Genomic DNA, 27,899 nt, shown 5'->3' with positions numbered 1-27,899 from the left:
AATGTTAATTTTTGATTTTTGATTTTTTTTGTTAATTTTTTTATTTAATGTTCCAGCTCAAAGGAGCTAGTTATTGGTTTAATAGGCCTTGGGCCAAACTATTACCTGATGAAAGTGGTCAATGGAAAGTTAAAGGATCACAAGGCTTTTAATTCATCCCGAGAGGAGTACTGATCATTAAGACCTCTGCCAGAGTTTTTTCTTGCATCCAGGTAACGTAAAATGAAAATTCTTTAAAATCGCTTAAATCATTAGAGAGATATGATTTTTATTTATTTTGTACTGTGGTACAAATATGTCTCATGTTTGACTTTGATTTGAACTTAACATAAAAGAGGAAGATAACCAAGTTAATTTTAAGTGAACCAAAATGAACTAAACATGATGAATGAAAAGTGTCACCTCGTAAACAGAATGGTGAAGAAATGAATATGATCAGTCCTCTCTGTTCTTACTCATAGCTTTCATGTCTTGGTTCTCAGATCAGCTGTAATAAACTACACCAAGCAAACTGCTTTGTGTACATTCACAAATGCACAGTTTAGATATTAAATATTTTGGTCACCTTCAAGCTGTGGAAGAAAGTTAGCAATGTTGTTGAATGGTGCAAATTCCATGGTCATGGCTGCTATGGGATTGATATAGTTTATGTCTAAAGTTAAACTTTACAGCGCCAACACACCAGTGGGGGAGGTGGTGCAGCGGGTGTGGATATACAGCGATGCATCAATGTATCACTTAAAATGTGTTAGTCACAGTTAGGTTTCCATGCAAATCTCTGAATTTACTATCCTCTGACTACATGAAGTCCATATTGTTCATTTGTGATGCAGCTGTCGTACAGATTTGATGTGTTTGAGTTTTGATTGTTGTGGTTTTTAAGGTCTGTTAAACTCAGCTGGTCTCACGGAAACCTCCTTGGTGATTGGACATTGAATGATTGAGTGCAGCGTTATGTGTCCAATAGCTGTAGTTGTCAAATGTATCAAATAGATCAGAGAAGATGTAGTGAGAACACAGTCATGGGTCTTTTCTTCGTTTGTAATCTAGAAGTGGTTGCAGTAGCGTGCTTGACTTCCCTTGTTGCTTTTCAGCTGGAAACTACAACCCAAAGTAGCACCATATGCTACTGAATCGATATCTTTACTTAAAAATTGCAACATCATCAAAACAGTAGCTGTTGAGTATAGCTGAATGACGTCATGATCAACTCATAATACACTGTGCACATAAAGTGATGGCAGGTAGTTCTGTAGTTCAGATTTTGTAAAAACATTCAAAGATTTTTTAAATCATCAAAATATCCTGCGCTTTTGACAAGGTATTTCAATAAGAAAAGGTTTCAAATAGAACACATTAAGGCCTGTAAGTTGTAGTCAGGGTTTAATTTAGCTTTAGTAATGTATTTCTGTCCACGCTATACAGACATTTTCCCACCAAAACTTTTCTTTTTAGAAGTACTCTCCAGAGTAGATGCTTTGGAAAATGCCTCTGACGTGCTGCAAAGTGAAGAGGAAAAACAAAGCTTTCCATAATCTCCTGCTCTTTTTCTGTACTTTTTTCTTTTTCAAGGGTTTTAATGTTATTCAGCCTGACTTCCTCTGAGTCCTTATGAAGATCCTGCCCTGGTACAACACGGCACTTTAGAATTGTATTGATAGTGAAAAGAGTAATGCAGACTGAGCAGATCAGACACACAGTAAAAAAGGAGGCCTGTGCAAACACAAGGACTTTATCAAGGCTGCGTTTATATAATATTACTTAATTATATCTATTGCATAAATGAAACAAAAGACATCAGCAGTGATATAAATTACGCTTATGTGATCAGCATGACAAACTGCGGCAGGTCTTTACTTGCATCTAAAGACTAAATGTAATTTCTTAACAAGGGTTTCTTAATGGAGACATAGTTGGCCCAACTTTTTTATATTTTCATAAACAACCATGGGCTGGTGTTTAAATGGTCTCTCTCCTCTGTATTTTAACACCGCATGCATGACTCATTACGGCTCCGGTGAATGTTGGATCAAAGGAAACTCTGATTCTGTTGAGGTGACGTGGAAACCCTCCAACTATTCTGATTAAAAAAATGTCAAGTAATCTCAGGCAAGTACTGATAGTACTTTTGAAAGGGATGTCTTTTCTCGTTTCTTCCCCATGGTGCTTGCTTTGAGGATTGTAAATCTAAATTGATGAAGCTTGTTAGCTGACCGAACAATAAGGGTACACAGTTTTTATTCCAGAGAGGTATTTGCCCCATAACTCTCTGTGCCATATCCACAAACCTCTCTCGTGGAGCAGTCCAACAGGTTGAAAAAAAAAAAGGGTGTTGCAGCTAATAAGATGTGAGAGCCTTCTCCATTTTGGACTCTTTGGCTTTTTGTTCTGTCAAAAGTCAGCACAGTCAAGATTATTTGCATGTCAAGTTTCACTTTGCAAGCAAATCAACTGATTCCTGAGATAATTTTTGAAATCATCTTTTGGAAATCAAGGTAAATTTCAGTGTACTGTTTGTCTGCAGTGAGAACATTTGACCACAGGGGTCGCTGTTCAGCAACAATTATTGATTCCTGCTTCAAATTTTAAAGATGGGCGTGTTTTGCAGCAAGCATTCAGCTTGACTGACATATCGCCACAACTACTGTGCTCCGTGGCCCTCTTCTTACAAAAAGTGAAAATTGGATTAAAAAAAGATATTTTGGAATTATATTCTAGAGAGAGGGAGGAGGATGAACACAGTAGGATTAGTAGAAGTGGTAATGAGAGAGATGACTTTATGTCACTACAGAAGCAGCAGAGACCAAACTAGACATGTGGGGCTGATTTCAAAGAAAAATAGTTTCAAATTATAATCTGCAGTTGCGACGGCCCAGTTGGATGGGAAAAGAAAAAGAAAATTCCAGAAAAGAGAGATGACGTAATAAATGTGAAGCATGCAGTGGTGTCACAGGGCCAAAAAAGCAGTGTGTCTGAGGTACAGTGCATGCTCAGAGTAGCGGAGGGGAGGGTGCTTAAAGGGCTTGGGTGCACTGTAGCGTTGCAGGTTCCAGTCAAACCTTTTGGGTCATCCTTTATCTGTCACCCTCCGCTAGATGCAATGTAATAAAACCGACCTAAAGCAGGTCAAGTGAAGAGAAGTGGGCAAAGAGAGAGAGGGAAGTTGGAAGGCAGCATGGAGGGGGAGGATGCAACCAGAAGAGACAGGAAAAAGTATAAGTAGCAAGGTGGATGGTTATGAAAAATTTAGTTTTTCAGAAACAGTGACTGGAAAGATGGATGGAGAGGAAAGGGAATATTTTCCAAAATGGAGGACAAGTATAGCCAGGTCAGCTCCATTAGCAGGCTTCAGTGGCCAGAGATTGCCGCCTTGCAGCATGTAAAAATAGTTGTTTTCTTCCTTTCTCTTCATCTCTCATCTCCTCTTCATTCCCATCACACTCCTACTCTCCTTTTCTCCTCACCTCGCCTCCAAATCTCTGCTGCCCTGTCTGTGCTCTGTCGTTCTCACAGTCAACCTTCTTCTTCTTCTTCTTCTTCTTCTTCTTCTTCTTCTTCTTCTTCTTCTTCTTCTTCTTCTTCTTCTTCTTTCCTCTCTTTTCCCTCCACTCTACTTACACTCTCCACTCTTTTTACCTCAGCGCAGGGTTGCCGCTGCTTCATGCCCACAGCCAGTTTTTATGTACGCGAGTTGAAATTCCTCATGGCACGCTTTTCATCAGTGTGGAGAGCTGGCTGATGCAGCCATTACACCAGCTCTGTGCTGCATCAGGATTACATGGCACATGTGGAACCCGTGTCCTCCTACACTTGATCAAATACAGGGTGGCACATGGCATCAAGCGATTAATTCTTTGTGTTTGTATGTCAGTGTTAATATTTCTGGGGTTGGGCCTCTTGAAACTGAGAATTTTGTACAAAAATTTGGCCAAAAGATTTTAACACTTCATGATAATTTCCTTCTAAAATAACCAATTACACATTGTTGAATGGTTTTTGATGGCCTAACAAACTCAATATCCATGAGCAGTAGGTTATTACCTCCATGTCCAACCGAAATAAAGTGTCTGACAATAAAGGACCTCTGAGACTGGTGCTGATACTTCTCTTGAAATTCTAATGTTAAATTTTCCTTTGGTCCTGCCCACACAGCACAGCGCGGGGACATTGTGAGAGATTAATTTTTACTCTTAACATTCATCTTTTTGTCCATGAGGGGATATAGAGTAGTCTTCTTTAATCTTGGCATTACAGTTCAAACAGAGAAAATGATCCGAGTTAAGAGAGATTGAGAATTTAAATCAGTCTTTACCAGACTGTCCGTTAGATAACTCGATTACTAATCTTTATATATGTGTTTCAAAGCACATGATTTTCTGCTGCTCACTCCAACATCCATATATAAAAGTATGGGTGAGTACTGAAGTGAGGCAGAGTGTAGGTGTGACAGTGTCTCTGCCTAAGTGTTGGCCTTTCAGAGTGACTTTAAGAATGGTAAAAGAGTTCTCCGCTCTCTTGTTTTCCAGGAGGTATGCCAGTGCCTGAGGTGGCGTCTGACACTGCTATTGCTGCCGCCATGTTGAGCCCCGTCCTCAATGCCTCCAACGGAGACGGCTCGGAGTCTGAAACCACCTCCGCCATCCTCGCATCCGTCAAGGAACAGGTTTGAAGATTTTTTTTGTGAATGTGTGTGTGCAAAATGCATGGAACATTGTCTCAAATTAGGGGAAGATGAATGCCAGAAAGTAGCGTGGATAATTCCTCCATCCTTTCAGGGTAAAAGAATGTGACAGTAAACAGTAAACACAAATGATGGAAAATCCATCTGAGCTGGTGTGTCACAAATAGGTCACCCCACCTTGATCTGGTAGTAGAGAGCCTTGGGGCACAGCTACCCGAATGTGGTGGAATGCAACGTTTCCTCGCACTTTATCAGAGTCTGAGCAGCTTTATTGGAGAAACTGCATGTGATGAGTAAGCATGGAGAGTCACCTTGATTTTATTTTCAGTATAGCTAAGATTAGGCTTCAGAGCTAGGCTCCGTTTGATGTTTATGTATTAATGAGGGATAGAATATTCATCACAGTGCTCTGAATGTATTCAGATTTTTTTTAAACTGCACTTTTATTTTTGACTTTGAGACACTTTCAGCATCTCAGGCATTCTGATTTTTAATTACTCCGTCTTTCAATTGTGTCAGCAGCACTATTATGTGGTGGAAAAATGGTTCACATGTGTAATTTGTGTTACTCTACCAGGGCTTCAACATGTGAGTCCAATGTATTTATGAATTCAGTTTAGACAACCTAGGTCTACTCACAAGAGGCAGACATTTTTTTTGCAAATAGCCACTGTCTTGGATTTCCTGTAATTTGCACTGGTTAAAATTCAAAATGGACCAATCCTTCTGAATCCGACATTGTCACTAGTAATTTGTGACAATGACCAAATACTTTGTCACATTATTTCTAAACAAAAGATCCTGTTTTTTTTGTTTGAACAGACAGTGTCTTACATGCGGTGGACAGTAGTCAGAGTGCTCTCAGATTGAAGAATTACAAAGGAATTCTGATGCCCAGCTAAGCTAACAGCTACTTTGTGTCACTTTGCTACATGAGCTTTGGAAGCATTTTGTCCATTGGAATTTGGACATGCTGGTGACTGAGTCAAAAGTACAGGGAGTGCCAGACTCATCATGTTTTTAGCAACTGCAGGGCATTAATGCACCAAATTTCATGTTAATCCATCCAGCAGTTGTCCACACATTTTTAATCTGGACCAAAATGTTGAACAGATGGGCCAACATTGTCACCCCAAGAGCAACAACACTGCAGTATTTAAAACTACTTTTAACAGGCTTACTCTGCACTGGGATAAGTACCAATAAGTATGAAATAAAATCAAAACAGATTTGCAAATATGTCAGCGTGATATCCCATTATGTGCTTAAACCTAAATTTTACATTAGATTCTGTTTACAGATCTTGGGGAGGACTCCGAGGGGAGTACTGCTGCACTTGTATGAAGCCCTTTGAGGCTCCAGAGGGAGCTGTTAGAGATCTGTTGAACTGTCTCATGTGTGTCAGTAACAGTTGGGACCGAACACTAGAAGTCTGGACTGTAAAAAATGTGGAGGAATTTTGTTAGGAAAAAAAAGTGATCTTTTCAGACCTCTGCAGCACATACTCCTCGCTTCATGGGGCCAAAGCCTAAGGGCTGCGATAGCTGCAAACAAAATCCATCTGAATTACCAACTAAATTGAAGGCAGTTGGGGCGGCGGTGTGAGTAATGATGGTGCCAGGTTTTGATCATGAGTAACAATGTCTGAGGCATATTATGTGAATGAAGTAATCTTCCTTAATGACAGCGGAAGTTTTCTGAAGCGAAAGATAGCAAGTGACAGTGAAAGTAGCAGAAAGTATGAATCCTGCATGTTTTTTTTACACAAACCTACATCTGAGTTAACACAATATTCCTGAAGTGATCAAAGTAGTAGACTTAAACACACACAAAGGCGTGGGCCAATGTTCGGACATTCGGACGGCATGATAACCCTAAGAAAAAATATCACACACTTTCATTGTACAGGGATTAAATCTCCAAGAATGAACCACCAGAGAGCCAGCTTGCCATTTTAAAAATTGTTGTGATTTTAAACAGTTGTACACAATGAAAGTGAGTGTAAACAATTGTATAGAAGTGATATATGCTAAATGTAATCATAATAGGCTACTAAAGTAATTAAAAAAAATAAAAATAAATTTCTGCAAAATTAGTACTTTTCAGCTGATGTTATCTGCTTTTCTGCTCTGAAGTTGCATTAGTAGGGTAGCTAGCTGATGTTAGCTCATTAATTAGCCATGTTATCTACCTCATAGCAAGACTGTCTATAGAAATCTGTGTGCTATTAATGTCTTAAAAAACTGCAAAATTCTCAGACAGCTTAATTGGTCTTTTTCGAACAGGGGGGAAAAAAAGATGGTGAGGGGGGTGGCCTCCTTAAGCCATGTTACACAGTTGACTGACTGCTTGCATCAACAGGAGGGGAAGGGGAAGCATTACTCTACGCTGCACCAAGCTTGAGGGTTTTCAGTACTTTCTGTCCTAAATTAGTCATAAGAAACATTCCGTAACTGCATGAACTGTATGATGGAAAATATTTTCAAGAGACGCAGCTTTGAAATCAGAAACTAGACCATGCCTGCTCACACCCAGAAACTTCCACATGATGGTCTGGGGCAGGATAATGGCCTTCTGATGAGAACGTATACTGTTTGGCAAGAGTAAAGATGAATAGATCGGTCCTCACTCACTCCTCCATCTCCATCCTCTGCGAGCTCTATTTGTTATATTTCATGCTCCTGCACCATGGTGAAGTTATTACTTTTTCAAAGCAGCCATTTGTCATTTCCTTTAATACTTGTTTTTGCAGTGTGTAATTTTTCAAAGTGTTTGGGTGGGTGCCAGCGTTTGTTACCGGGCTATAAAGCAAAAGAAAACAGGTGAGTATTATTTTAGGCAGGGAGCGCAAATAAAGACACACACAACAAAGCTTACTTTTTGGTTCAGTTCATGAAGACGGGGTCAGACACGAGAGACCAAGAAAAAGCCTGATGCACACTTACAAACACAGACTCGGCTTCTTTTGCCCGCCCAGACTCACATCAGGAGATTCTGTCTGCTGTTCTTTCACCGTTTCCTTCTACCCACACGAGATTGATTAGCCGTTCAGTGTTGTATTTATCCCATCCGTCAGCTTTTGTCTTCATATAGTTCATCATCTCTGCTGTCACCATGTCTGATATTGAGGGAAGCTCAGTGTGAAGTCTAAAAATGTTTAATTCTGATGTGAGAAAAAAGAAATCTGACACATTGTCTTATTCAGTGGCAGACAGTGAAAGTGGCACTAGGTATTGATTTGCTGTCTTTTGCTTGTAGCTTTGTAACATTTGATAATACAGTTCAGATATAGTCATCCAATCAGAAGGAGATGATCCATATTAGATAAAAAAAAAAGCAGCACAGCTGAATATTATGTTGTGCATTGGCTAGTATTGCATGTTCGTGGAGGTTTTCTTTGGAGGCCTGATATAGAGGAGATAGCGAAAATGATGCGAAAATAGCAGCTGCACCTGATCAAACATAACTGCTGGACCAATGTGGAGAGGGAACGCTTGTTAAACTCAACATCTGTGAAAAGCAGGTGTACAATCAGGAGTGCATAAACAGTTCAGGCAGCTGTAGAAATAAAGTTCATCATTTAAATCAAGTTAATATCACATTTCATATTCTGAGTCAACCCCTCTCATCAGGTGCAGAAAACAGTCTCTCCTTGCACATTTGCAACGTCTCTCGCTTGCCTCATCCGTCACTTTTGCCTTGACTGAAATATCCAAAGGACAACTGGATGCCATTCTAATTTTTGATACACTTAATTGGAATGTATTTCCATGATTGAAACATTTACTTGCGTCTCTATCGATTCATGCTGTTGGGTAGAGTAGTCCATTTTTATCTTTGTCTTTTTAGCTTTTTTTGTGGGATTTTGTGGCAGAAGAAAAATACTGATTTACACAAAATGTATTTGATATTTATTTATTTATTCATACACATCTCTGAAATCTCCTGTTAAAATATGTATGTTAACATAATATGTCATAACATGTTTTATGTAAATAACAGATGCAAATCAGTTGTGCTTCAGTATTCTTGGTAAGTCACCATTTTTACTGCTTTCATATTAACATTTTGTTCATTCAAGCTATGCATTTAGCTTTCAGCTTCTCACATGAGGAAAACATGACCTCCTGCAGTGTTTTTAGAAGTTTCAACGGGGGTGAAACACAAGTTGGAAAAAAGAGATGTTGTTTAAGTCTGCCTCATTAGGGAAGGAAAAAAATGATACCACCAAGGCTGTTGTATGATTATCATATCAGAGTTTTTAAGGCAAAATGTGAATGTTTCTTTAGCTTTCCAAACCCTGGACAATCATTATACATTATGGTGCTCAGTGAAAATGTTCATTTGTTCATTTTGATCGGCAGCGCAGCTGAAATAGATTCTCGTAGGTCGTAAATGTGAATCATATGAACTTATACTACAGTTTTTCTCGAGGGAGATTAATTTATACTTTAATTTTCACTGTACAACTAATTTTCTTTTTTGTTCGTTGCTTTACACACAGACACTTCATTATAAAATCTGTCGAACATTTGATTGATCTTTGTCTTTACATAAAGGAAAATATACACTTAACACATTCTAAGTCTCCAAATATAAACTTTCCTATACACTAATGATTTGTGGTATATGGAAGAACATAAAATTAATTCTAATTCATTAGAGCAGATAATTCATTAGGCTGTTTTTATTACTTATTGCTCAGCAGCCTTGTGAGAATAAAAGACTTTTCTTCTAACTCACTGCAACTCTTTCGTTTGCTTATTAGGAACTAATTAAGATTTGTTTAGCATTGGCTAACTCATTAAGTTACCAAATATAGATCTCCTCATAGTTCTCACTAGAGTTAGATATTCAAGTTGTTTCAAGTTTCAAGTGGATTAAATGTTTTATTCTATTTTATTTCTTTCACAAGGGGGTGTGCAGTAAAAAGAAGAGCCAATTATTTGCATTATTAGGGATTTTGGAGGATTGTGTTCTCTCCCTTCATCTCTGCCATAGTATTGGTGTTTCGGAAAGTCTTTACAGTGCTTTGTAGTGAAAGAAAGTCTCCAGTGCACCATCGGAGAAATATGTCAATATCTCTCATATTTAAGCTCAGTCTCATACCCACCTAATCACTCATTGGTGCTTTGTCAGGATGCCCATCTGTTGTGTACAGATTTCCCTTGTTAAAGTGCCTATTTAAAAACCAAACCATGACCTCGGTCTTACATTATTGAAGTTCTTGCACAAAAGCGTATGAGCGAAACTGAAAATACAACAGTCTCACACAAGAGTCAAACCAAAATCTCCAAGACCTATATCACCACCTCTCAAACCCTTTATGCATACTTAGTTGCTTATTCAAAAGGTGAAATACTGCATCTGACTTGGTGTCAAATATTGCCAAAGAAAAACCTTGCGCACATCTTAAATGTTAATGGCCTATAAAAAATTGGCAACATTGGATGCAATGTGAATGAGAATAGGTTGCTTATTTTGGATGTGAAGGTGAATGAATAAACTCACCCTTTAGCTTGGCATTGAGCATTAAAGTAATGTTAATCACTAATTTACAACTGGAATCATTAGTAAATGGCTTTATAATTTACAGACCAAAGTAGACAACAGTATATTTACCATTTTTACTTACATTTTTTTCCTCTGAAACTGGCAGTAGCTTTGCAGTTGATAGATTTTACAGCTTGTTGCTTTGCTAACGTGATTGTCAAGTTAAAACTAGCTCTTATTGTCTCAAATTTGAGTTTTCAGTTGAAAGCTGTTCAACACACTTAGAGAATGAAGCAAAATCATTTCCAAAGTTTCTGTATTTGCTTCTGTGTTGCTTAACCCCATCTGCATGCCAGCAATTGTTATATGAAATTAGAAATTCTAACTGTTGCTCTTGGGAATAAGGCTTTTGGGGGAGGAATATTTGCATGCATGTGTCTTTCAAAATGAATGTAGACTGTATTCAGTTTGAAGCGGAATGCAGCAACAGCGGAGGCAGAGCAGTTCATTACGGGTCTACCCATGAATGACCAAGGGGATTTTACAATTGGCAGCTCAATCTTTTTGTTGAGTTTTCCTCTGGTACCAAGTGAGAAAAAGTTGGTAACTGGGGATTGACACATTGTGTGTGTGTGTGTGTGTGTGTGTGTGTGTGTGTGTGTGTGTGTGTGTGTTGAGTGTAGCGCTCCAGACCTTATGCAGAGAGAGGAGCAGATGGCTAACAGTGTGATGGACGAGATATCAAACTTGATGTCTGAGCATAAGTCTAGCAGTAGATGTTGATTATTTCATTACATGCAAATGAAGACGACAAAAAATGCAGCAATATGGCTGGAGCTGGGATATCAGCTCATTCATGAAAGAGCACAGAGGATTTATAGAAAACTTTTTCTTCCCTCTTCTCCTACCATTTCCACATGAAAATATCCTTTGCATTCAAATTTTTCATTCTAGTTTATGTACTGGAGAAACATTGATTAGCTTTTTTAAGATGAGTTGTTCTGATCTCAAAACTTAACCAGAACTGTTTAATTCAAGGTCTCAAGCAGCTATACCAAAATGTTCCATTCTTGCACTGGTTCTTTTAGGACAATAAAACATATTAATTCACAGCTTATTTTATCGCTCACTGACGTTCCAGTTACTTTTACATAAACAAAGTAAAGCTAAATTTCAGCTGAATACAGGTACCAAAGTGTAAATGGCATGAGGTATAAACTTGCTGTAAAGAAAGACTAAATCATTTGTAGTCTCCAGCTGCTCTTGGCTGGCGTTAAAGTTGCCTCTCCCACATACACAATGTGCATATTAACAACCGTCCTTGATCAAAGCGTGTCCTCTGTGCTAGACTCATCTCTTTGACGTCAATGAAAAACACATGTATGAGAAATTCCACAGTGAATAACCTTATTTATTTTCTTTTGATATTGCAGTCTGCAGGCTAAGCTAAATACCAATGTATACATACACTCAAAATAAATGAGTCATTTTAATTGCCAATGTAGACATACACTCAAAATAAATGAGTCATTTTAATTGCCAAAAGGACATCATCTCAATTGGTTAGCAGGATGGCTCTCAAGAATGACATAATTTCACAATAAAAACTGTAAGTGAGGCTTATTTTATCCACCATCACCTCTGGTTGATTCAAACTACACGCAGGTAGGGCAGGTGCTAACCGCTGTTATCATCATTCATTATCATCAACAAAATCTCCTTAAATCCAAGGTGACATATTCCCCATCTTTGTCGAGCAGAGGCAAAAACCAAAGATAATCATTCCTCACTGAGCCATTTGATCAAAGTGATTTATCAGAGAAGATCTTTCAATTAATTGATTACATGACTGATAATGTTAGCTTTGTACACATGGATTCTTATCCACACAATACAAAGAGAGCAAAACAAAAACATCAGGGGCTGGATATATAACTTATGCTTACACAAAAAAAACATGCAAATGACTTTTCCTGCTGTCAAGTGTAAACTGGTATTTATAAAGGAAGAATATGCGATGATGTGCACACTGCACACATTCTTCAGACCACGCATACGCATATTTTTAGAGTAGCAAAAAGGCTGATATAGTGAAGTGGAAAAATGAAAAGGGGTACGTAACTGAACGTAAAACTAAACAGACCAAAGCAGCAGTGATATTTTTTCAAGTCAAATTTAGCTTCACATTCATTATTCATTAGTTTTTACAACATCCGCTTCTAAGATTGTAATTGCTATAAATGACAGCAGCTGTGTGCCACGGTCATGTGTCAAAAATACTGTGGAAAACTTCACTAATGAAGACTTCATTAAACTGAATGTGTATTTAAAGATTGTTCCTGAATATTTTGCTCAAGATTGGCTCACGCACTGCTTCCCAGACCATTAAGGAAAATAACCATCACAGAATGATCCATCTAAATTCCATGTCTCCCTTCTGATTATCGCCCTGCAAAATTGTAAGAGCCAGTAAACAGGCCATGTGTTCATCCGTTGCAGATAAAGCATGAGTTGTCAGTTCTTGAGCTTTCAGCATGCTTGCAGTGTGAGTAAATTTCACCTTGATACTGTCTGAACACTTTTTTCTATTTTGTCGCATCATAAACTCAAACGAAGACAAAGATTCCTGAATATTTTATCGCTGCTCATAATTTGTTTCCCTTAACGTGTCCATAAAAAAACAGAAGTGTGTAAAACAAAAATAAGCCAGCTGTAGCTAGCGCCAAATGAGACAAATGCTTCTAGATGGACACTTTTTGTGTAGTTTCTGGGGAGAGCTCAATCTGCTTGAATCTTTTGTCTCCATCTCTGCAGTCTCCTTCCACTTCATTTTACATCTTCATCCCCGCCATACCTCGCTCACATCTATCAACACATCTTCTCATATTAACTCGTCTTTCTCTCTCTCTGGGACAGCTTTGTCATCAAATGGACTTACTGTACCTAATACTTTTTCCATCCTGAAACAAAAGCCCCAAAGTACACGGTTTTAACTGATACAGCCAGTGTGACATTTTCTCATAGAAAGCAACCCCCCCCAAGTCTAAAACTTCTAAATGCCAGGCGGGCACCACAGGGCCCAATTAGACCACTTTATACTGGAAGGAAGAGAGAGGCTGCTACAGCTATGGAACACATGATCCAAATCTACTCTTCATGCAGCCCTAACTGTCCTCCAGTCATTCGTTACATTTTAGTAATATATTCAATGGGGCTTTCAGGGGCCAGCATGGTCCTGTAAGCCCGTGACACCATGCTCTGACTCTCTCTCACCCTCTTTCTCCAGTCAGAGACTAAGATCAGAGCTAATCTTTAGCAATGCAATCAGCTGACAAGAACTTGAGTGGAACCCTGTCATTAAGACATAGTTAATTGTTGTACTTCTCCCTAAATGGCTTTTTAAGCTATTCATGATCACATACACACACACGTGGAAAGCAGTCATATGTTAATGTTGTCAATTGACATGAAAATAACATTTGAAGAAAAAAATCTGTTGATTTGTACATAATACTGTCCAAAATTCACTGATATCAGCGTCAGCGATATGAAGATTTGCTCGTTTTGTTGATACCTATCACGGTGACCGAAACACATTCATGTTTTTCACTGTTGTTCAATGCGGTCTTTCCTCAACACACAATAAATTCAAGCAAGTTTAGGATGTGAAGCAAGATTTTTGATGGAAGAATATGTGCAGCTGGCATTCGGTGTAACAAAATTCAGACAAATTTGCGATAAATCAAATTATGTAGAGCTTGAGTAAGTAAAATGGATTAAATCTACAGTTGCCCAGTTGGTCAGTAAACCCTGGTGAGGCCCCACCGTCAGTTTCCCTACTCCCTCAGTCTGAGCTCCACTCAGAAATGCTGTGCATTAAATCCAGCAGATGCAGCACAGGGGCCATGTAAGCTGAGCCTATTGAAATTTGAATAAAGAAATGAGTAGAGACTAGAGCTTTGCATGTACAAAGTATATCTGTTGTCATGTAATTGTCGGTTTAGTTTGTGCCACTCAGAAAGAGGGTGAGTGAACAAGTTGGATAAGGGAGAAAAATGAGAAAAGGGGCTTTTTGGCACATTACGGCGTAACTGGTGTCTGCTGAGAGGCCATGGGTTCAGATTTCGAGGCAGACTGTATCTGGGTAAGAGATGCTTGTGCATGCTTGTTTTTTGTTTTATGCTTAGCATTCCTTCTTATGAGGGCTATTTGGAAAACAGCTCTAGCATAAAGTACAGAGAGAAAAACTTACATTGTCCATTTTTATTAAAAATACATCTAATTTACATAAGCATTCAGTCACTTTATGGATCACCTTTCCTTTGAAAGTGTCTCCCATTGTTCTTGGCAGAAAGATTTAAGATCACCCGGATCGGATAAGGAGCATCAGTACACAGCCCTTTTAAGGTCTAAACTCTGCTTAGGTCACTCCAGGAAATTCACACAGTATTCCTGATGCTGCTCTTGTGTTTTCTTGGTGGCACTGTATGTGTCAGGTTGTTTTCCTGTGTCAGTGTACATTTTAGATAAACTATTACTACTTTATAAATTTCTGCATCCATCTTTGCCTGTAGTATGACTCTCTGCCAAGCCTCTGGAAATTCATGCCACAGAATGATGCTGCCTTCACATTGTTAAACACGTTTGAAAAGGGACATTCCACCGTACAAAATGTTGGAAATATTCAAATCTTGATTTCATCAGATCAAAGGATTTTGTCTCCTGTGGTCTTGAATTATTCAGGTATCTTTCAGCAATCTATTTTCACGATGAGTACCTTTTGTGTGATCATGCTACCATAATGTCCTGATATGTGGAATGCTGCACCAATGGTTGTCCTTCTGTAAGGTTATAGCTCTTAATATCATTCATACTGACCATTGGTTTGTTTCATCCCTTCTCTGGAGATGATTCAACTTGACTTAGATGCTGGATTTGAATAGAAAGTTACTCTGTAGAACAATTTATGGTAAAACACAGTTACTTTTGTATAGGGATCACTTTTTAAGGCCCTTATATACAAAGTCGACATTCGGCCGTAGACCATGTTGAAATTGATGTCCATGTTTATGACAGTTGCGTTGTAAAAAGAATGTACTTTAGAACCTAACCATGTAACGTTAGTGGCTAATCCAAACAAACATCTCACACAAATGTCCACGGTTTAAAGAGCAGCACTTATTTGCTCTATCCAGCTAATGTGCCCTTGGCCACCATAGCGACTCCTCGCTTCCCGATTCAGGCCATAGAATTTTACTGAGGCAGAACACGTGTGTGTGTCAGTGTGTTTGTGTGGGCATGAGTCTACTGTTTTGACTATGTGCATGGGCCTCCCTCCATACCATTCCAAATCCATTTTCAGTCTCTCTCGATTCTCCCCCTTTTCTTCAAAACACTTCTTTGCTTTTCAATGATGGTGGATGAGGGGAAGGGGGAGGGAGGTGGTACGGAGGGGTACAGATGGTCTGGTCAGAAAGAACTAGACAGAGAAGGAGGTAGAGTGAAAGGCAGATAGTGATTGGCAAACGGCGGGCTTTTTTGCCAGGGTCGGCCGGTGGGAGGGCACATTGTGATGCAACGTTGCATAAATAATGCCACGGGGCTTCTAAATGCTCCGTTGCCATGGGGACCTTTGTGCCTCAGTGAACAGCCAGTGTTTGTGTGTGTGTGTGTGTGTGTGTGCTTCATGGCCCCTGAGGAAGGAGAGAGAAAGACACAGACATAGAGACAGAGAAGGGGGGGGGGGGGCTGAGTTGCAGTCAGCTCAAGTGACACTTGTAGTCTCTGAGTCTCTATGTCTTCCTCTCTATCTCTCTATCACTTGCTGTGTTCTGACCCCGGACAGATGAGTGTTTGGAGGAGGGTGAGGGCGCGTTGCTGTTGCTTTTTGACCAGAAAGGAGCACAGAAAAGCGGGATACTTTGTGAATTTGTGCTTTTTTTTTTTCCTTTTTTTTTTTTTTTGTGAAGCATGGTCCATGTGAAGGTATGTGTCCTCACAGCTTCCATTTCTTTCTTTACATTTTCTCTTTCTGCCATTTCTCACCAGCACTTCTTTTTTTTTACGAGATGAATTCCATCACAGTTCCTGCCTCTCCTTCTGCAGTAACAGGTGTCTGCATGTCAGCTCTGAATTGGAGGGAGCAGAGATCGGAGGGGCAGTAGGGGGTGGGCTGGGAGGTTGGAGGGGGGGTTAGAAGGAGGGAGCAATCGCTTTTGTTCTGCTGCTTTTAAGAAGACTTACATCTGAATTCTCACGGCTCGCCATGAAGCTAGTCGGTCAGCCTCAGTCTCTCGTTATTTGTCTCAGCTAAACAAGCAAACAAAAAAAAAAAAAAGGAAAAAACTTCTTCCACATATTCTCCTTCATCTGCTACAGAGATGTTGCCTCAAAGTAGGTTTCTTTCTTCTTGGTCTTTACATCAGCTGTTTAAGGGGTTTCAGATTGATTTGGTTGCACAAAAAGTCTGCTCACACAGAGGAAAACATGCTGGTTTTCTTGCACGGAGCAGCGTTTGAGATGCAAATAGGAAAATCAGCTTTCAACTGCCTCCGTAACCAGTGGCTGGTTTGGCTTAACATCAGAGGATTGAAGCTTTTTAGTGATGTGATCATACACACTGAAATGATCAGTGTTCTTCCAGTGGCTGATTGGCTGCTTGCTAAAACTTCAACAAATACTGTAGTGATTGATTTTAGACTCTACGTGCTAACAAGATTGGTGGTAATCGCTTTTATTTTCCTTTAATTCAAACATAATTTATTATCAGCTTAGGAAATAAGACCCACTCTGAGCCAAATTTCACAAATGATCTTTAGTGGCTATATTCTCCTCATTTTCAATGCACGGCAAACACGTCCATGTAAACAGAGGAGAGACTGCGTGCCGCGCTCATTGTTAAACAGTACTCGCACTTTAAAGACCTTGCATCACTGTGCATTTTAACATCAACGGACTGGTGCAGCGTTTTCCCCTCCGCCACTGCACCAAGAAGTTAAATTCAGTGTTTCACAGTAGACTATATATGACATTTTACAGTCGCACAAAGGACTTAACTTTGTCATGGAGTCTGTGGGAAGCTTTTTATAACCTGTCACTGTCAGTGACTCTGCTGCAGTCGTGTGTCCTCGTGCGTGCAGTGCAGAATCCATGCAGATGCATTTATGTGTCTCCGTTTGCACATGTGCACATGGATATAATGTGCTCGTGTTTGAGCCTGCCTATTTACCCAGTTAATACTGGTGTGGGGCAGATGGTGCATAATTACAGTGAAACATGCAATCTGATTTGTGAACTTATTACATTAATGAGTCATTATAATCAAATTGTATTATTATGGTGGGAAGCCTGGAGTTGCCTCAGGCAGTATCAGAGTTACAGCTCCCCAAAACCAGCACTCCATGAAGCATTCTTAGCCAAAAGACACACATTGTGCAAGTAAATATAAGGAGAACTGACTTTCCTTCTTTCTTTTGTTGAGACAATTTCAAAAGTTTGGTTGCTTATCTGACAGTTTCTGTGCCATGAGCCTTTTTATGCACTTTTTTATGCACTAATGATATGTAGTTGCTGTCTGAATGTATGAGGTATAATTTAGCTAGAAGCTTCCCGAGGGTCCGTATTCTTGCCAAAATATTGTATAAGTTATATATAGTTCACCCAGAAACTGTAGTCTTTCTCTGATTCAGGAAGAATGACAGATGGAACTTCTTACTTTACAGCATAGAATTTTGCAAAGTGCAGTATTACACCCATGTCAAATCCAATTGTATCACCTTACAGTAACTGCATTACTAATGTTTAGTTTAGTTTTTTTTCTTGTTTATAATTTACCAACAGTTAGGATTTACTTTATTCAAAATCCAGGCCCAGCGGTTGTAACTAAACACTGAAGTCAAAAACCCAAAAGGTGTTCTGTTGGGTTAAAGCAGGGTGACATATTTAGCAAGATAATATTTTTCGCTTTTTTGTCTGTTTTTAGATACCTTTGTGTTATTCTCCCGGTAGGTCTCGGGTTGTTAACATATTGGAGAATTCCTTCTCTGCTAAGCATCTGGGGATTGGGAGCCATTTTACCAGCCAGTATTTTGGGATATATCCCCTGGCATTTATGGCGCCATTCATAAATCATCTCCTCAACACCTTTGCTCTCATGCACATCACACTCTCAATCTTTGGACCATGCCTTCAACATGGCAGGACTGACCAAGTTCATGCCAAAGATGCCCTACCCCATCTGAGCTGTTCAAATTTACTCGGGCTTCCTCTGATTGAATATGCTTCTGAAATTCACCAGTCTTCTTGAACGTTATTCAATATAGTTTAATCTTGATGTTTTGTGTTGAAGGCCAAGCTGTACAGGCGATGTGAAGAGATGCCATTCACAGATGCTGACATTGTGCAATGTTTTTCCAGCTGTAATAGAAACTATTTTCACTGACAGCCTCTGTACCCATCCTGAGGCTTGATTTTTGCATGCAGTGTAAGACTCAAACCCAGTTTTTCTAGTTGATTGTTTCCATTATGGAGCCACAACGTCTCGTTTTATTACCACGATCATGCTGTGAGGCTAACCGGGAATTAAAAGATGTACTTAATTTTGCTTTAACAATCAAAGGTTTTATGTGTGAGTAATCTCTGGTGTGTTCTTGGATACAATGATTCCCCGTATCTCCTGATCTGACGAGGCTTTGGGTTTTGAAAAATAAAACCTACCTCTGAAACCAAGAGGAGAACCACTCTGTTTTCCACTCGATTTGAAATACTCCACCAGCCAATTCGATTTGTTTGCTTTTTGTATTTTATTTTTTTGTTAATGTTTGTTGAATCTTTTGGGCATAAATTGATCAAATTGATTTAGTTTAATCTGTTATAATTATCTTCAGCAGCAGGCGCAAATATTCTAATCAGATGCTGCTTTGTTTGTGTGCAACAGCTAATTAGTGGTTGTTCATCACATATAAATCAACCATCAAAAAATTGATCTTCTTCCCAGAGCAACCCAAGGGAAAATATTTGTTTTTAAGTACCACACAGATGTGATTTAAGAGCAACAGTTTTCCTGTATTTGAAAATGTACATCATAGATTTGATCAAAATTCCCAAGTGGTCTAATAAAATTGGCATCACACCTTCTAGTATAGACCACACCTAGGATAGTCACACATTCCAACAGCTCCTATTGTAATTGCACTGAAATGCAATGGAAAAAGATCGCTTAATCATGACTGAATCATAAGGCATGGCATGTAGACATCCACTCATGTTTCTCTTTTGTGGCAGAGACAAAACCGTTATTATTTTCATCATGCTGCTGCATTGTTTTTCTTTGAATTGAAGCTTGACTGAAGCTCCTTGAGTTGTGTGAGCTTGTGGTCTTTCTTCTGCAAAGATTTAATAGCAGTCAGTTTGAGATTTAAGCCATTTTCACACGTGATCTTCAGACAATGTGCAGAGATTCGGGTCAAGCCCCTGTTTGGTTGCCCTTTTCGAGATGTATCGTCAATCAACAGAGATCTTTGTATTTCATCATCTCTCCAGTTAAACACTTTTTCATTTTATTCTATTTGTTTAAAATGTTACTTGCGCGATATAAACTTGGAATCATTTGGACATTTTATAGCCTTGGGAGATGATAGGGTTAACTCTGCTGTTTGCACTTTCAGATCGAGTCATTAACAAGGGTGACAGGACAGACAGCCTTCTCTATCAATCCCCTCACATCAGCAAGCTCATTGGAATGACAAGATAATCCATACTGTGCCATTGTATAGATGGTTTCACTAGAGCCTGTCACTTTAAGTAGAAAAAATTTATATATCTACTTCCTAAATCCCTCAAACTTTCATGTGTGCCAGAGCTTGGTCAGTGGCAGAATAGCAAATGTCACTTTTCGGCTTTTGTCACAGTTTTGCAACATGTCAAACTCTTCTCTGTGAATATCTGGCAATATGACACTGGCAGACACAATGATATCTGGCATGTTTTCCCACCGCAGACCGCAAAGTCTCTTTCACAACAATTAAAAATGTGTCTGAGACAACGCAGCCAAAATAATGTTCAGGATGGCTGTAAATGTGACGGGAAATAAACAGACAGATTCTTCTGACACGTTCTCTTTCTCTCTTCAGGAGTTGCAGTTTGAACGTCTCACCAGGGAGCTGGAAGCCGAACGACAAATTGTTGCCAGTCAGCTGGAGAGATGCAAGCTTGGCTCTGAGACTGGAAGCATGACTAGCATCAGGTGTGTATGTGTGTATGTGTGTATGTGTGTGAGTGTGTGTGTGTGTGTGTGTGTGCGCACGCGCTTCTCGCACCTGTCGGATCCTCTTCTGTACATTTTTGCTGTGTGTCTGTCAGCTGTGCTCTTGCAGGTGACTGGCTTTACAGCTGGTCACATTAGAGTTACGCTCCTTGATGTGTGCTGGAAATCACAGTTTGAAATTGTTTTACTTTGCTTTTGAACTCGAGAAGAAACACTTCCGCATTTGTGTGGCGCACCAGATCTCGTTCACTGTCCAGTTTCCACACACTAACTGGAGTAGATCGGCAACATGGACTGACATATTTTCTTTTTACCCATATCTACTTCAGCAGACTACTAATGTTGTCCATTTTTTTCCGGGTCATTGCTCAAAGCTCAGATTCAAAGCCAAAATTCAAACAGCGAATTGTGGTGTTTCATAATGCAGTCAAAGTGTGTATTTGTGGTGCTCAAATTTGTATTTGTTCATTGCTCAGCAATTTTAGCTATGCTGATATCTTATTTGTATACCTCTCCCATATTTCCAGGAAAAAAAAAAAAGGTGGCCATTTACAGGCCTGGAAAACCTCACTGGTGCTTGTGTTATACAGTAATAAGCATGTATTAATCATTATGTATATTTGTATGGCTTAAGGTTATTTGCTAAACATATACTCAGTGTTTTACAGTGTTCAAAGTGACCCAACAGTGGCATTTGATTCCGTCATTCTGTTCCACTTTGTTGTGTCCTTCTTCCCTCCTGTCCAGCTGTTGCCACATATGGTATCCCTGCAAATCTTTCACAAAACGTCCCGTTAAAAAGTCGAGATTATTCTTGGCCAGCCGGATGCAAGAGGGCTTTCAATTTGAAACAAAAGTGTTGAGTTTCTGTTGACAGCAAAATGCAGCAGTTCAAAAAGGGCAAACGGGAATGAAAACAAAACAACAAGGCTTCATACTAAAATGTGAATTGGTCAGACAAAGGGAAATAATGGTCCTCCTGTAATAAAAGTTCTGTAATAAAAGTCTGATTTAGTAAAAATGCGACCCACTGCAGCAAGGTTAATATCAGTCATTATTTCACTTCCAACATTCAGTGATTGTTAGGAAGCGTACATGCCAAATTACACATTTGAAGGTCTCAGACACACACTCACACACTCACACACACACACACTCACACACTCACAGTGAATAGATGGATAAGTCATCTTCTTTTTCATCTGTCTTAACAACAGTGCAGGAGGATAATCCTTGGCTGCTAATTGCTTGGCTGTATTCAGTGACTATAATCTTTTTCCTTGCTTTTCTGAACAAGGCAGCCACCAAACTTTTGGTTTATTTGTAATGCCGAGAACAAAAAGTCACCCAGAAGGGTTTGAAATTCGGTTTACTGTGAGTTAAAGCTGCACTAAAGGTGGAAGCTGTCAAAACAAAACAAAGAGCCGAAAGGGCCTAAAACACCTCGTATCTGAGAGCCACTGCATTGTCTGGCAAAAATGTTGTTGTTTTTGTTACCTCAAGTGACACTTTTCACATTTTCCTTGGTCCTCTCATTTATAAGTGTTATGAACATGATGATTTTTGCAATTTTGAAAAACTGAAAACCAAGCTAGTGTATTGCTAATAATGCCAGCTAGTTAACCCCACTCGTGGCCATGGAACTTTGTTGATTGCTGGATAGAGAGTAGATGTAAGATTATTTTAGTGAACTAGATGTTTTTTTTCCTCTTGAAAACATCTTTGTCTCATAAGAAATGTTCAATCTACCAATTTCAGGTGGTAAGCAACACGTGGAGCCACATTTACTCATCAGGTTTTTATACCACTTCAATCTCATAATTACAGTATGTTCACTTAAGCTGACCTCATTTAGGTACACATGCTCGCTGTCGTCAGATCTTACTATTATTATATCTCTCTTGGCCACTCAAATTAAACATGCGGGACAACAACAGGGCGGTGACAAAGATGGGGAGCTATTAGGTTGTCATTTTGTCTAACACGTTGCTCAGTCCAGTCATTTTTAGAACCTCGCTCTATGTTCACTGTCAAAACCTCACTGGCAGATATTGCACCAGAGAAGGGAGGTGTGTGAGAAATGGATGCTTGAAAGGATTTAAAACCAAATGCTAAATTGACATCTGATTTTAAGAGACATAATGTATATTTGAAATGATTATGTGAAGTGATTCACTATATAACCTGTATTAGAGGTTATGAGAAACACATAAACCTGGACTGTAGACCATGAAAAAAGTACTCAGTGTTTCATTAATGTGCCAACTCAAAGTAGCTGCCGATAGTAATTTGAATTAAACTCAAGTTTTCGTTCAGGTTTGACAGCACAGAAAAAGAGAGACATTTTAATTTGTCCATTAAAAAGAGCAATGGCAGCTATGAAAAAAAATGTAATAATGTGCAGGAGCCTATTCTTCTGTTTAGAGCTTTCTTATTTATTTGTGATAAGAGGAAGAAAACTGTGCACAATGTGAAATGATTGTCATATTATCTGCTGCTGATTGAGTTAGGGCATCAGTCTGCTGTCTGCTCTGAGCCCGTACAATTCAGTCAATGCATTCTATACCAGCCCCAATGTGAAAACAGCACACTTGACACAATAGTGGTAATATACTTAAGTCTGCCTCTCAGGACAGTGTAACACGATTAAAGCCCCACGCTCTGTTTCTGCCTCAACCCCTCTACCATACTTGCACATAAACACACTTGGGCAATCCATCATCTTTATTCTTCTTTGATTCTCTTAAGTGAGCAGGGATTCTGTCTGTCTCAAACTAATTACTCATCTGCTTCTATTGTCACTGTCATTTCAATTTGAGGGATGGACCAAGAAAGAACAGGAAGATGGTCTAAAACTGATTCATTCAGCAGTCTAATTAACTGGTGCATGTATTTAGCTCTTCAACTGTGTCACAGGGCTGCATTCAGGGCAGCAGCAAGATGGGATGTAAGAGGTTTGGAGTCCGAAAAAAACACGTCTGCCACTTTGTCACCCAGCTGCACAATGGCAGAGCAAATACTGCAGCCTTGCTAACTCAATTAGATGGGTTTATTATTTAGTGAGTGGTAGTGTCCCATGGATTGCACAATGTTTTTTTTTTATAGTTCATCCACTTGATTTCGACTTGGAGGTAATTACTAAATGGAAAAATGGTTCGACAAACAAACCAGTCGACCAGGGCAATACCTTGGAGGTTTGTGTTTAGAATTTATCGTTCAATTACCTCTGAAACATTTTATTTCCCACCATTCTGTGCAGTTTTGTTTAATGCTGCTTGGCCTGGAGTCCAGAGTGTCTAACATTCAGTGATTGGCATCCAGAGTTTTGCTGCAAGCGGCATATGATATTTGATAATCAGTTCAGAAATACTCCAGTCCTTCCTTCGCAGCACATGGCTTTAAATAAGAATGCATCATCTTGATTTTCAGACCCCTTTAATAGATGTAAATGAGCTGCATGTGCAAAATGTGTCGGCCATCGTCATTCACTGAGAACAGAACATTTCTTTTGTGTTTTTTTAACCAGAAGTAAGTCATGGGCTGTAAGGGGTTCTTATCCACCTAAACGATGTAAAGAACTATTGGCAACAAAAGGCGAGTTTCCTCTCGTTACCTGCACCTGTGCAAACAAAATGGCAGATGAACACACAGCAAAGACAACTTCCAACTGCTGGCCACGACGTGCAACGTATTCTCACACAAAAAGACACGGCTCACCTGTGTAGAAGGGGGTGATCGTAGAAACATTAAATGAGTTTTCTTTGTGTTTTTCAAAAGAGGTTATGCAAACCTGGTCTCCCTTGCATCCATTTTATCAGCCGGTCTTCAGTTCCTTCACTCCCATGGCCATGTTGTTGTGTGGTTTTCTTCAGAGAAAACATAAATATGACAAATGGGAAGGGATTGTGTATGACATACAAGCTGTTTTCTTTTTATGCCACCATGTCTCCTGCCTTCTAGTGCCCTCTTCTGCTTTATGCAGCCACTCTGAGTGAGCTCTCTCACTGACAAAAACAACGCTGATTTTAACATGTTGAAGATAACTTGGACTCCATCGTTGCCGATAGTGTGTTACACTCCAAACATACAAGAGAGACAGACGTGCAGCAACACTCCAGATGTGCCTGATGTCTAATTATTGGTTTGGGTCCTAAGAGGAAAAAATGAGGAGGACTTTCTGTCCCTTCTAACTTTTTCTTTCGGAGCAATCATTTGATATGTTAAATAGTCTAAACACAGCACCTTCGTTTTTTTTTTTAAATGTTGTCGTCCGTCGACATACTGGTTTTGAGATCAGGATTTTAAAAGTGTGAAGGTTTGAAAATTACTTGAAAGCTAACTGATGTTAGTCTTCATAGGCCCTGTTTTAACTATACTTGTCTGGGAACAATATTTCTTTGGCAATTTAGCTGTTTTGCGATACAGCATCTGAGCACAGAGGGAGAAGCAAAAAGATGACAAGGGCTGACTGTGGGCAAAATGCAACAACATGACATAGTGAATATTCAGATTCATAAATGATGTAATCTACAATAATTTGGAACATTTCTGAGAAAAGTCTTGTTGCCTTCAGTTTGAAATTGCTGGCAAAACAGAATGCAACACCATTTGTGTCAGGACGCACTCTTTCTGCCTTCCTGTGTGAATGCTTCAAATTTCAATGAACCTTCTGTGATGGAATTATGGCTAAATTCAAACTAGGGTTTTTAGTTGATTCAATTTGTAATCTAAATGCACGACATGTTTGATTGAAGCTTTTCTTTTTTGTTCCTTTCCTTTATATACTCCTTCTTTCTTTAGCTAGGTTAACACAAGCATGTTAGCGTACCTCAGATATATTAAAGCTAATACGCAAGTGTTTTGTTTGTTGTTGTTATTTGCTTAGGTGGTCATGTACTAAACTAGATAGATTGCAATTTTGGGTAGTGACCAAATAGTTTTTCTCTGTCATGTAAAGTTGTTTTGGGGTACTTTGAATTAGCATCACTTCTGCAAGCATTTCTCATAGAACAGCTGGCTAGCTAGGACTGTCAGTTGCCTTGATGGAAACCTACAGAGGGAGACAAGTGTCTCATACCATTCATTTGCAGAGCGGATTGTTGTGGCACACACACACCACTTACACACTCACCTTACACCAGGTGAAACCTTGTTCATTGATTTTAGTGTAAGAATAGTATTGCTGCAGCTGCTCCACAAACATGCACGTTATTACATGCTCAGTGTCGCCACAGCTTTAGTGTATTTCCTCCCCTTGTGGCACTGCATCTACACATTCTTTTAAAAGATGTGTTAGTATGCTATATAGTCTAGCTACTCTCATAAAAGAATATGTATATTGTGTTGTTCTTGACCTTGGAAACAGCAGTCCAGTGTAAAATCATGGAACAGATTGCTGTACTTTGATCAGGCAGGCTACAGAGAAGCAGGCTTTTGTTAAGGTTTCTATTTAGCTAAACTGCACCGTACCTTTTCAATCCCTAGTGGTGATTAAAAAAAGGATTACCTCTCACTCTCAAAAACTAATCAAACGGAGCATTAAATGTACTGTTTGAGGATCATTTGCCTAAATGTTCGAATTTCCACACCCAGAAGTGAATAGACTGAGGTACAGCAGATATGAGTAAAAATTATAATGATACAATGACTGTGTGACAGTTTCAAGTGTTTTGGCAGTGTGCTATGATAAAAAATCAGGATACAGTAGGGGATGGGCTATGTAACTTTTTTAGTGTGATCTCATATTTGAATGGGCGTTAGACAATAAGTATTGAACGAAATAATGCATTTTGTACATGTCGAGAAAAGGTAACGCAAGAAAACCGAAATGTCAATCATAGACCAAAGTTTTCCGGAGTTAAACTTTGGTATCTCTATGAAAGAACAAGTAAATGAAACATTTAACATAGTGGAAAACTCTGTACAGATGGGCAGGTTAGGCCATGGATGGACTGAAATGTGAGTGTTAAGAGTGGCCATGCAGCAGCAGGGGTGCTGGCAGTTCACAAATCCAATCCTGTTGTGTTGTGGAAAATGAGGACTTTCTGAGGTGTTAATGAGTTGTTCAGCTCTCTTTGTTTCAGGTCTTTATCAGTCACCACGGGTCACCATGTCTGCCCTGGCATATGCTGCTACTTTATTACACCAAAGAGCACAAACCCATGGGTGTGTGACTGTATTATTCACACTGTGACAGTGTCTGGACAAAGAAATGTGCGACATATGTTGCGTTAATGTGTGATTAAACATGTGATTATGGTTGCATTGCACACATTCACCTCTGAAACACAATTCAATCCCGTTTGTTACACTGATCCCATTAACGACTAAAATCTGTCAGTTTGTGGTGCAGCTGCTGTTTCACATACTTGATCTGATTTAAAATCTGGATGATTCTTCGATTGATTGATGGATTTCCATTAATATATCTTACCCCTGAACTTCTATTAAGCTTCTCTGGTTGTAAAGTCTCTACTCTTCTATTACGTATCACTTAAAAATCTAGTATTTCTAAAAAGAAAACAAAAAACACAACACTTAACATATAAGTAATCATTTTCTGTATGATGTTATAAGTTTCTTAGATTGTTGAGGAAGAATTTTGGCCCACTCTTCTTTACAGTGAAGCTTAAGTTCATTGTGGTCTGCAGACATCTGTTAATGCACCAGTCTGTTAAGGATCCACTACAACATTTCAATCAGGTTGAGGTCTGGACTTTGACTGGTTTATTGCAACATCTCGATTCTTTTCTTTTTCAGATATTCTGATGTTGGTTTGCCGCTGTGTTTGGGATCATTGTCCTGTTGCATGACTCAATTTCAACCAAGCTTTAGCTGTCAGATGACAGATGACTCTAGAATACCTTTGCAGCCACAGAACCATGAACTCCTCTGTATACCAAACAATCCCAGATCATCAGCCCTCCACCGCCATGCTTGAGATGTGGCGTTTGTGCTGATATGCTGTGTTTAGTTTTCCCCAAACCTTGTACAGTGCATTTTGGGCAGATATTTTGTAGAGTTTACGAAGGTACACTTTAGTTTTTCACCACAATAGAAACTCAAAACAATCTGTAGACAATCTGTCACTGTTGATTGATTATGCCTCATGCATCCTACAGGTGAACTGTAATTGCTAAGAGCTGCACTGTTCTTGCTTATTTATCTTTGGATTGTAGCAGACTCATAAAGCCTTGGCCAACCAGTAATATCAGAAGGGGACAAACATTCACATTCATATGACTGCTCCTATTGTTGATTATGTTGATCCCGTCCATCAACACTTTTCTCTTCTTTTCAAGCTGTCGGCTGTCTTTCTGATCAACACACTAGGTTGGTTGCTTCAGCAGTGAAGTTAAGACATATAACTTAAGGCCCTGTAGCTGTTTTCAACAGTTTGGTTGTTCAGAATGAAAACACTGTCATCAGTCAGTGCCAGACCTTGCTTGGAGCACAATTTTG

The 27,899-nt window shown here is 39.3% G+C and overlaps 1 protein-coding gene across 10 annotated transcripts in view; it reads left to right on the top strand.

The window, feature by feature from the left end:
• The window catches only part of ctnnd2b (catenin (cadherin-associated protein), delta 2b), a 150,485-nt gene that overhangs the window by 30,847 nt on the left and 91,739 nt on the right, over positions 1–27,899 (top strand). For 9 of the 10 annotated variants that reach the window (XM_075483775.1, XM_075483774.1, XM_075483769.1 and 6 more), the window contains exons 2-3: positions 4,527–4,663; positions 20,305–20,417. In XM_075483775.1, coding sequence (XP_075339890.1) covers positions 4,532–4,663; positions 20,305–20,417 — 245 coding nt within the window. In that variant the 5' untranslated portion in view covers positions 4,527–4,531. Of the gene's footprint in view, positions 1–4,526; positions 4,664–16,436; positions 16,568–20,304; positions 20,418–27,899 lie in introns of those variants that run through there. The other variant, XM_075483772.1, reaches the window with a different exon arrangement.

Source organism: Odontesthes bonariensis, chromosome 14 (assembly GCF_027942865.1).
Source record: "Odontesthes bonariensis isolate fOdoBon6 chromosome 14, fOdoBon6.hap1, whole genome shotgun sequence".
Taxonomy (NCBI): Eukaryota; Metazoa; Chordata; class Actinopteri; order Atheriniformes; family Atherinopsidae; genus Odontesthes; species Odontesthes bonariensis.
The sequence above is the reverse complement of the archived record's forward strand: the minus strand, read 5'-3'. Positions and strand labels throughout refer to the sequence as shown.